Source organism: Leuciscus leuciscus (genome assembly GCF_965113295.1).
Source record: "Leuciscus leuciscus genome assembly, chromosome: 18".
Taxonomy (NCBI): Eukaryota; Metazoa; Chordata; class Actinopteri; order Cypriniformes; family Leuciscidae; genus Leuciscus; species Leuciscus leuciscus.
The window spans coordinates 4,526,968-4,539,065 of record NC_138742.1 but is presented as its reverse complement, the minus strand read 5'-3'; the positions used below and the strand labels follow the sequence as shown (position 1 = coordinate 4,539,065).

At 38.3% G+C, this 12,098-nt stretch overlaps 1 protein-coding gene across 3 annotated transcripts in view; it reads right to left on the bottom strand.

Annotated features, from left to right (window-relative positions):
* Positions 1-12,098, bottom strand: part of LOC309480879 (polycomb protein SCMH1) — a 39,374-nt gene that overhangs the window by 7,529 nt on the left and 19,747 nt on the right. For all 3 annotated transcript variants that reach the window (XR_014199802.1, XM_082145571.1, XM_082145572.1), the window contains exons 8-12: positions 8,897-9,189; positions 7,943-8,069; positions 6,296-6,499; positions 3,652-3,813; positions 604-732 (exon numbers count right to left, since the gene is read on the bottom strand). Coding sequence is in view for 2 of the 3 variants with exons in the window: in XM_082145571.1 (XP_082001697.1) it covers positions 604-732; positions 3,652-3,813; positions 6,296-6,499; positions 7,943-8,069; positions 8,897-9,189 (915 nt within the window). In the remaining variant the exon portion in view is untranslated. The remainder of the gene's footprint in view (positions 1-603; positions 733-3,651; positions 3,814-6,295; positions 6,500-7,942; positions 8,070-8,896; positions 9,190-12,098) is intronic.

Below are 12,098 nucleotides of genomic sequence, written 5' to 3'. Positions count from 1 at the left end.
AGAGATGTTAAAGTACTGAATACCTTAAAACACTCAACACCCCCAAAGGACATATATTTCAAATGATAAGGTCTTTCTTTTCTTTACCTTTTTGTTTTTCTTCGTCTATCCATATTGTTGTTTGTCTATGTGTATTTTGTAAAATTTCTGTATGTAGTCCATAAAAGTATAAATTTTTATTTATTTGTTGTTTCTGTGTGTGTGAAGCGCTTTACCTTCTGAGGGGTGTGTGTGTGTGTGTGTGTGTGTGTGTGTGTGTGTGTGTGTGTGTGTGTGTGTGTGTGTGTGTGTGTGTGTGTGTGTGTGTGTGTGTGTGTGTGTGTGTGTGTGTGTGTGTGTGTGTGTGTGTGTGTGTGTGTGTGAAGCGCTGTACCTTCCGAGGGGTGTGTGTGTGTGTGTGTGTGTGTGTGAAGCGCTGTACCTTCTGAGGGGTGGGTTTGTGTGTGTGTGTGTGTGTGTGTGTGTGTGTGTGTGTGTGAAGCGCTTTACCTTCTGAGGGGTGTGTGTGTGTGTGTGTGTGTGTGTGTGTGTGTGTGTGTGTGTGTGTGTGTGTGTGTGTGTGTGTGTGTGTGTGTGTGTGTGTGTGTGTGTGAAGCGCTGTACCTTCCGAGGGGTGTGTGTCTGTGTGAAGGAGTTTCGGGGAGAGGGGAGCGCAGTACGGTGGAGACTCTCTGGAGATCCTCTTCACTGCCCTGATCAGAGATGGCCCGTCCGACAGCAGCTCCTCCTTCACTGCACACACACACACACACACACACACACACACAATATCACAACTCAGCACTGCGCACACACATCACAACTCAGCACACACACACAACATGACCATTTAAATGACCATTTAACTGCACACACACACAACATCACAACTCAGAGCTGCACAACATCACAACTCAGCACTGCACACACACACACACACACACACACACACACACACAACCATTTAACTGCACACAAACACATGACAGTTCAGCACTGCGTCGAAACCAAGACAAAAGGGTTTTGAAGCGGCATTTTAGTATTGTAAGCCTTTATAATTTTTATTAATATTTGAAATGAACTTTTATTTTATATTTTTTAGTTTTCATTCTAATCTCAGTTTAAGTTTTAGTAATTTTATTTTCTGCTTTTGTCATTTTTATTAGTTTTTAGGATTCTTTATATACTATTCTATTATTAATTGTTAATATTTAAAACTAATTTACTATTAAACTATTTGAACTTTTTTATACATTTCGTTTTCATTTACGTTAGTAATTTTGATATGGGCTTTTGTAATTTTTTTATAATTTAGTATTTTTTATATATCATTATATTATTTATTCATATTTTAAAAATTTCAGTTTTCATTTAATTTTTTTTAATTTTGTTATGTGCTTTTGTCATTTTTATTAGTTTTTAGTATCATTTATATACCTTTATAGTATTTATTCATATTTTTAATTAGTTTTTATTTTGTGCTTTTATGATTATGTATTATTCATATACTATTCCAATATTTGTTATTTTAAATAAGCTTTTAAATGTAATATTTTCACTTTTAATTTTAGTAACTTTGTTACATGCTTGTCATTATTATTCGCCTTCTAATATCTGATAAATTTCTAATATTTTTTCCATCCAATATTTATATTTTATGACATTCTTTTCCCAAAAAAATATTTTTAGTAGTTTTAGTTTCAGTTAACAATGACAACAACACTGATTGTCACAGATGCTCTTTTCTATATAATGAAAGAATTTTTGGCCCCAAAAAACCCTGTAAAAGTAGCTCACACAATCGCTCTGTGATGAACCGTCGCACAGAAAATCCTGCCATCAGCTCGACGAACGCGTCACAATCCACACTGACTGTAGAGAGCAGCTCGCACATTCTTCATAACATCTCCTTTTGTATTTGATGGAAGGCTTTGAATCAAACCGGTTTGGAGTAACTTGACAGTGAGGAAATGAAGAATATATTTGGGAAAACGATTCCTTTAAAGGTGCAGTCTGTAAGAAGGACAGCTAGTGGTAGAGATAGGTACTGCAGTCCACATTCAAAATATATGAGATCGTTGTTTCTCCCGCCTCCTGCTCCTCACACCGTGTGCTAACTACACGTGCCGCGCGATAAAAGCTTCTTCTCCATGTTCATCAGAGTGTGTCTCCTAACCAGCCGCGACGGCGACACGCGACGAGTCTATTTTAGAAACGGTTTCTATTTTTCTGCGACGTTGCGCTGGAACAACAAACACAAAGTGTGGCGATGATAATCTCAGGCACTGTTTATGTGCTTTATTTAATGTTAAAAACGTGTCATGTGACTCTGAACATCATTTAGTGCTCTAGCTTTGTAGCTGTAAAAGCAACAATGGATAATTCACCTCAGATCTTGAAATTAAACAAATGGAAACAAGAACGTTCAAACTGTGAACAAACAAGTGTATTCTTTGACAAAGATTGCATTAGTAACTCAGCCTGTGTATTTGAATAATGTTTAAAATGGTGTAATATGTGTGAATTTGATTATGTAGCTACTTATCCATTTTCTCTCGAGTGCCGTCAAGATTACTCTCTGGTGGCGCGAGACTCCGCCCACACACTGTTCTGATTGGCTGACTCTGCCTACACGCTGTTCTGATTGGCTGACTCCGCCCACACTCTGTTCTGATTGGCTGACTCCGCCCACACGCTGTTCTGATTGGCTGTGGGTTTTGATTTATTTTGACGCATATCGCAGTCGTGACGCATCTAATGTGGACAGACAAGTTATTTGTCGCTGGAATCTTATCGCATCGCGTCTGGTTTCAGGGTTTCTGCAGGTATCTTCAATTTAAATGTAATGCCTTTTTAATGCCATTTTTTTCATATCGAATGCCATACACGACCCATGACTAACCACGGATATTTTATATATCCTTTTTCCGTCGATGTGTGGCTGTCAGACTGCATATGAGATTTTACGGCGTTGATTCCCATTGTTGCTACCCAACTTAAATACCTTTGTACAAACGCTGCAGAATCCTTCTTTATTTTGACCATCAATGGGCTGCAACATGTTTGTCTTTCTTGCACTTTCCCAGTTTTCTGGTCTAGTTTTATTCCTGTTGTTCCTGCTGTTCAAAATGCTCGCGTCATCTCCGTATCACGGCAACTTTGCTCCGGCCGGAGGCAATCACCAAACTGGTTCCGCGTGTTTTTATCACACTAACGTACAGATTTTGCGACAGCAAATAAAAATGATTAATTATGATTAAATGATTAAATAAATTGATAATACAAAATTTTCTTCAAAATGATTTCAATGCCTGTAGGATTACAATTTAATGCCATTTAAGGCCTTAATTATCGCAAAATCCATTTAATGACTTTTAATGCTTTTTAATGCCCCGCGGAAACCCTGTGGTTTGGACACGGTGTCAGACTCGGCGCTCACACGGGTTGCCAGTTTGAGACACACAACAGGAACGAGCGCAATTGACAATGAAAATTGGCAAACTGGCAGCGTGCAGTATCACAGAACAAAACAAAACCAGACTTTCCAACACGGAAACACACATTTCAAAGTAAAATAACTGGCTGAAAGAGTGCAAAGGTTACATAGAGCACCTTTAACTGGAGTGACAGATCATACCCTCAGACATCAGGATACAGAGGTCATAAACACACCTGATTTAGAGCGCTCGTAGTTGTTGTGTGGACTGAACGGTTGACTGCTGAACAGATTATCACACTGCAGGTGTCGACACACCAGTTCCAGGAAGCGTAACACACACCCGGCGCTGGACGCTGACGGCAGCTTCACCAACCGCGTCCCACCATCTGTTCGGACTAGACACACACACACACACACACACACACACACACACACACACACACACACACACACACACAACAGTACGTCTTTACTGGGAGTGCTTGAAAAACAGCAGGTTTCATGTTAGACGAGCAATTATGCTTTATTACACGTTCATCTTTCTTTAGTAGGGCTGGGTATTGTTCAAAAACGTTTCAATACCGATACCATGACTTCGATACCGTCACCTGAACGATACTTTTTTCAATACCAATCTTATAACCAGATAATGTTATAGCAGAGACTGTAATATTAATGTGAAGAGTGGAAAAAACAAGAAAGCTAAATTGTTAAAGCAGCCGACCTGAAGGATAAGCACACTTTACATAACCTAGTTTAATGAGAGTTAATTCCGTTTAAATTTTTCTGGATTACAATTATTATTTTATTTTTTTATGGTTATATTAAACTTTATTATTCAAAAAGCATGTGTAATTAATTGAAATCATGAAAATGTTTCAATTTAACAGCAATTTATTATCAGTAAAAAAAAAAAGAATAATTCAAATTCCATTTTATTTTTTACCCAGTTTTTTTATTTCCGTTTTATTTTGTCTATATTTTATTTTAATGGTTTAATCAAACACATATCTTAATGATATCTTTAACATATCTAAATTGAATTCATAAAAACAACTTAATTTATTAATTTAATAATAAGGGCCTATAAATTATTATTATTATTATTATTTATTTTTTATGTTTTATTCTTTGTTGTGTATTTTTTCTGGTAATCAAATAAAGGCATAACACAATTTATCTTTTAATTTAAATGAAAATTAAACAAGCCCTTTAATTTTTGGGCAAACAAGTGCTACACAACAGAGGTTTACTGTTAAAATTATAACATGGAAGACAATTTGTTTTAATAATAGTTTTATTATTATTATTATTATTAGTAGTAGTAGTAGTAGTAGTAGTAGTGGTAGTAGTGGTAGTATTACTGTATTAGTAGTATTACATTATACTGTACAAGAGTAATATATTTCTATCGCAGTTTATTTAAGTTAAACCAGACTTTTATTTTGGCGGGTTGCTGTGTAGAACTCCTTCTGTGATGTGATGATAGTTTCTCTCAAATGAAATGTTGTCAAAGTGAGAATATTAAACTAATACAAAAGGACTATTTAAATATGAATCTTGTCAGTTCATATCACGGCCATCAAGCCGGCGTAAACTAGTGTTTTCCTTGATGCCTCTTGATTTGGGCACATCATACATGCTGCATGCTTATTGTTTCACTGACGTTGACACGATTAACCCCTCAGGTATCGAAATTTGGTACCGAACGACATTTTTTGATACTCGATGGTATCGAGGCAATTCGGTCAGTGCCTAAAAAGTATCGAACTCGATACCCAGCCCTGTAATGTTGCTGTTTGAGCTCATCCAGTGGGAGTGATTCTCTATATCTGTAGCCGCGTTTCCATTATCCTTCAAACTGCGCAAATTGAAATTGCGAATTGAAAATTGGAAAATTGAAACACGTCCAATGGAAAATTGCCCAATGGAAACACGTCAATTTCACAAAAACTGAGGTGGTTTTTCAGGTAATTCGAAAAAGGAATATTTCGCAAAACTGCAATGGAAACCGTTATTTCGCATTTACAGGTCAGCTGACGTAGATGGAGCGGTGTGTTTGGACAAAAGACGAGACCGAGCTCTTCATTAAACTTATAAAACACAAAAGTATTACGGGAATACTGAATTTTCTAAACAACAAAGAAATGCCAGAATTGATCAAGAGCTTGAAGCAGATCTGAGGGAGAATCACCCAGTAACTCCTCATATGAGCCGCTCCCAGTATAAGAGGATTTCCTTGCCATTAACGCTTGGATACACGCCTACGTCTCCTTCCAATAATAATAATGTCTAGTGCAGAGGCTGGGATATATGTAAACCTACAAACATCCGTCGCCTTGATTGTAGGAATGACTTATCGTGAGAGGAAAACAAATGATGTTTTAGTCGCATAACATCGGTTAATGGAAACGCCGTCATTTCGCAATAGTTTTTTATCGACATTTAGGGGCTGTTTACATGACAACAATGTTTTCAAATAAAAACGTTTAACTTTTTATGCGTTTTGGCCGTTCATTTACACGACAACAGCGTTTTGGTTGCCTGAAAACAGGTTTCAAAGTGCACGTTTTTGAAAACGGTCTCCGTGTAAACAGCAAAACCGCATGCACATGCGTATTACGTGTTCAGTGTATAGTGTTTCATCGCCATCTACTGGCCTGGCAGCAGAATACAGGGTTTTTAGTCATTTCCGTGGACCCCTGTGAACGGGGATCGTTTTGACAATGCGAGTTCTAGAAAACTCAAAGGAAAAACTTCTCCGTTTTAAGCATGTCGTGTTAAACGTACCCTAAGAAAATATCGCAAAAGTTCTGCGCAAATCTGTAATGGAAACGCGGCTAGTGTCACTGTTTCTGAACTCTGAAGACTGTGTACCTCTGACCACCTCTCCTCCGCCCCCTTGGCTCTGAAGGCATCCCAGAAGCACTTTGGGTTGGTACGCACAATCCAGACAGGCCTGAACCGTCTTCTGCAGAACCAGATTCACTGCTTCGGGCCCGAAGTGATCCGGCAGTCGCTGAACCTGCTTACGGTCCAGATGCGGCCCGCAGTTCCCGTGCTTCTTCACGTACACACACACTGATGGACACGGACGGGACATGCGTATGTAAACACTACTGTACTGAAACATTCAGATCTACTGTGTTAAAGCTTTATTAACCTCACCATCCACATGGCTGACACCATATGGTTAGTCTGGTTAAAACTAGCGGTGTAACAATATATATCGTGTCACAAAATATATCGCAATACAAAAAAAGCATCAATATGTATTGTGGATAGTTAAAAAAATAAAGAGTTATAGTGTCAGTCCTACAGTCCTAAACTACTATATATGATGTTGAATATAATGTATAATAATGCAATGGGAGAATATTTGTGGGTCCTGATAATGGCAAATGTCTGATGCTACCAGAAAAAAGTGGCCTATATTATTTTAAATACATCTAGTCAGTGACAGAGAATATTCGTTCTAAAATAATTCTGCATTTTCAGCTTCAGAATCATGAATATTGTTATTCTGGTGTCTCTATTGTCCTGTGCTTTGGGTTTCCAGCACCAAGTCCAAGACTATTCATTTACACTTCCAATGTCAAACCAAATTTAGCATTTTAATCAACAGTACATTTTTTGTAAATTTTTTATCATACGTTTTGGAGTATTGCAATAATATCGTATTATTAATTTCATTAACTATTATTAATATCAATAATATCGAGTTCAGTATCGTGATATGTATCGAATCGTGACATGACGGTCTCGTTACACCCCTAGTTAAAACAAATTTGTATTATGATTATGCAAGATAATTTTCATAGTGATTATTTTGGTTAGAAAGTCTCAATCACATTATGACATTACTATATAGTCTGACTATTTAGTCAAAATAAAGTCATTGCCGTTATACACTACTGCCACACTATTAGATTTATTTGGTTATGTAGTCTGATTACTGCATGATTACTCTTATATTACTGTGGCTATATAAGTTGATTATTATAGATATGTAGTTTGATGTGTGTAGTAGTCTGATTATTAAGGTTATCTGGTCTGATCGTTGTAGTTATATAGTCAGATTTTTATGGTTGTATGGTCTGACAATTGCGGTTACTCTGATTACTGCAGTTCCAGTATATAATCTACTTACAATATGGTTATGTAGTCGGATTACTGTAGTTATATAGTCTGATCACAGTGGATATATAGTTAGATTATTATGGTTGTATGGTCTGATAATTAAAATGGTTACAGTCTGATTACTGCAGTTACTGTATATAGCCTATTTATTATGGTTATATCATCTGATTATTATGGTCATATGTTCTGCTCACTGTGGTTTTATAGTCTGATTACTTTAGTTACATAGTTTATTCAGTATAATCTGATCATCCTGGCTATGTAGTATAATTATTGTAGTTATGTAGTTGGATTATTGTGGATATATAAACTACATATACAGATCAAACGTCAGATGTTCCTCTGTGTGCCAGCATACGGGATATTAGAAGTTGTATTTGATACCAGTAGACACCACAGATGATGGGGATCCCAGAGAAGAGAGTCCATCGCTGGGCATGCGAGTCATGGGAACCCTGGAGTCTGAGCTGGCTGAGATAGACATGGAGCTCTGAAGGAGTCTGGACTTCCTCTGAGAAACAGAAGCACATGATAAACTTCAGTATTTCACTGAATGACACACTCCACAACACAGGGGTGCAATGGATCGCAGGTGATCAGTACGGACCAGCTGCCCCACGGTTCGGCACGCATTTGATTCGCGGATTAACTGCTAAATTTAACCATCATAGAGTGAAAGTTAATCATTTGGATGTGTTTTGTCTTGCCAATTTACACATTTAAAAATTTTAAACGCAAAAGAACAGGCGAAAATAGAGGTGCGTTTTAGACAGCACTCAAACACTGAATTAATTCCTCTTTAGTGTTTCCTTGCCCTTGAACGGACATACAAACACAAAATGATGTCTAAACTCACGGCTCGGCAAGTATTCTCTCGGTTCTGTCAGAAGTGAACAGTTGAGAAAGAAACCGGATGTTCATGCATTCGCTCTTAAAGGGACAGCAGCCTAATATTCCTGCTGTTGTCTGTGTCATTAATGTTAATAAAACAACAACATACAGCTTTAACAAAGATTAAACTATATTTAATTAGTACAGTGACAAATAGTGTTATTTTACATTTAGGCTTAATTATTCATTTCTGTGCCTGAATACTACCGTTAGACTTTGTAACTTTGTTATTTAGTATTCATCTCTGCTTGTAATTCGTGTATTTGTTCTTATTTTATTACTGACTGTTCACTTGTCACTTGTTTTTAATAATATTTTAACTTTATCAGTTACGCTAGTAGTTTTTGGTGTGGTATTGAAGAACTTCAAGTGAGCTTTAAGTAATAAATAAAAAGCAAGACCATGACAGTCTTTTCGTAAATACACACAGAACTCGTTTAATGCTACCTTGCTGCCTGGTTTTGGTCCCCTCTTCTTGTACGGGCGCAGGGGATGCTGGGAGATGGGTGTGGTTTGGGGCGTGGCAGCTCCTGGGTCTTCTGTGTCCTGGGCCGAGGTGGAGGCGGCCAGAGCTTTCAGAAGCGCGATGGTCTCGCTCTTGGGCCGCCGGCCCCTGATGCCCTTCCTCACGGGGAGTTGAGGAAGAGGAGTCGGCAGCCGGTACGGAGACGGCATGGTGCGCCGGGGCGGTTTGGGGTTTGAGGACGAGGAAGGTGTAGGACCCGGTTTTGGAACGGTGACTGCAAATAAAGCACAATTAAAATAATAAGAATAAAAGTGATATTAGACCAAAGTTATTATTAACAAAAACTAGGGATTTCCACAACGAATTTCCATAAAGTTTAAAGTAGATTATTTTATGCACAGTTTGTCAGTGCAGCGGCTGATCGTAGTAAATGCTCCATCTGAACACCAGAGGGCGTCACACACACACACACACACACACACACACACACACACACATCTGAACACCAGAGGGCGTGTCACACACACCACATATCCATCTAAACATCAGAGGGCGTCACACACTCACACACGCCAAATATGACCCGCCGCAGAAGTACAATAACACACATCATTCCAGGAAACCCCTATGGGCATCATCGCTGTCGCTGAATAAACAGAAGATCGAAACGCTTTGATTGATTAAACATGACTAATAAACACACGACTGCCTTATTCTTTGTTTGGAGTAAAAGCATGTTATTAAATGTTGGACAAGAGGTTCATAAATGCTTCTCATGTTTGGAAAGATGTTTGATGCGTGTTGCTTTTTCAAATGCACGTTATAAGCGACTCAAACTCACAGTGCTTTCAGAGTGAGCAGAGTTTACAGAGCCGTACGTCACTGACAAGCTGCGCATAACAAATAATCACAGCATTTGCGATTTCAAAATCGCGATAATCCAAATGGGTTTAAGTGCGATTACATGCAAATTGCGATTAATCGTGCAGCCCTAGTTTAAAGGGAAATTTTGTAACTGACTAGTCTGATAAACCCTCAGAAAACAGTCAAAAAAACAGATCCATTTGTAGTAGCCTAATTAATCTATCAATCTAACAGTCAATTTGATCATTCGAAAGTTTAAACACTCAAAATTCATCCTTTGAAAACAATTGTGAAATTGGACATCGAGTTTAAAACCGAACGAAAACAAAACTTTAAAACCTTTTACCAGGCACAATTTTTGTGGTATCAACTTCAAATTTGGAACTCAACATAGACATAAGGCTTTGATTTTCTAGCAATTTTAGGGCCAGATTTACTAACATCTTGCGCCAGCGCAAACCCTCTTTTGGAAGGATTTACTAAAGACTCAATTAAATATTTTTTGCGGCTGACTTTATTGCATATGCATTTGTAGGAGTTTCCCCTTTCAGATGCAGTATTTACGGGAGGAGAGAATTTAAATGAATCATGCAACATGATTTGACTAAGGAATCTAGTCAATTTACTGGTATTTGCGCCATTATTTACCGACCAAAAACCATCATGTCTTAAAACAGAGGCTAATTTGCGCTGCTCTTGGTAGATTGTGTTGGTCATGCTTTTATGGGATTGCGCTCTCATGCTACTTTGCCCTGTTGCCCTTAGTAAATCTGACCCATAGAGTCTAAATTATTTGGTAAATTATATATTTCGTATAAAAAAGACATTTTAGTTCAGTAAACTTGATTTGCGGTAAGCTTAAATGTCATTAGTTTTTTTACACTTTCAGTTTTAGCCGCATATTTCAGCTCTGACTGTTTCATGAATCTCTCATAAATGTAATGCAGTTTTACAACAAGGCTGTTATTGGATGTTTTACATTCAACGTTGGTGTTTCAATGTGTATTACTACGAAACAGGGCTGATGCCACATGACAGAAAATGACAGAAATTTAATTTTTGGTTGAACTATCCCTTCAAGTATGACCGTTCGTTCAAATAGCACAAAAAACTGGAGCCCTATTTTGTAGCTTATCCATGCAAAGTGCTATTAACATTCAGAAGTGATGACCTTACCAAACACACACACTTACATCTGGACACATACAGTCCTTTAACACACATACAGTAAAGCCCTTAAGCATGGCTGTGGATACGAGTGTGTGTTTACCCTAAATATCTCCAGTATAACTAAATTAGAGGGTGTGCGGGAGGAACAAGCCCTTAAAGAGTTCGCCAGAGATCTGACACACTCGTACTGAAGCATATGGCAGCGATCACACCGACGGGCTTGAGTTTCAACATGACACACTGCCCTACAGTACAGCACAGCTAAAATACAAAGACATCCATGGTACAGTGAGCCAGAATCCTATAGTTGTAATCGAAATTATTCAACCCCCATTGCAAATCAGGTTTATTAGTAAAATAGACAGACTTTTTGCTGTTTGCAAACAAAGGTAATTGAAATAGCTCAACAACAAAATGTTTCAAGTGGTGTCCCCAAATTCAACTGAAAATGCAACTTTCTGCAGTCTCAAAATGATTCAACCCCTTCATGGCAGGCATCTTTAGTACTTATTAGAACAACCTTTTGCTGTTCTGACCTGCTGCAAATGAGATGTTTAACCAGACAGCAGCTTCTGGCAGCGTTTCTGAGGAATCTGAGCCGGTTCCTCATGAGCAATGGCCTCCAGTTCAGTGATATTCCTGGGTTTGCGCCTTCTTCAAATCACATTTTCTTTGGGGTTCAGGTCAGGTGACTGTAATGCCACTGTAGAATCTTCCAGGACTTCTTCTGCAACCAAGCCTTGGTGGAAAGTGAGGTATGTTTGGGATCATTGTCCTGTTGGAAGGTCCAAGCTTCAGCTTCCTCACTGATGGCATGGCATTTTCTCCTAGGATTTCCTGACACTTTAATGAATCCATCTTGTATTCCACACGCTGCAGGTTTCCAGTGCCAGAGGATGTAAATCAGCCACAGAGCATCACCAAGCCTCACCATGTTGAACTGTAGACAGAGTCTTTACAGCATATACTTCATTCTTCTTCCTCCAGACACACTGCTGATCCACAGGGCCGAAAAGTTCCAGTTTTGTTTCATAACTCCACAAAACAGAATCCCAAAACTTCTGTGGCTTATTTCTATGATTTTGAGCACTTTTCTTGTGCTTTTGGGCCAGTAGCGGTGTACGTCTTGAAGTTCTGGCATGCATTTAG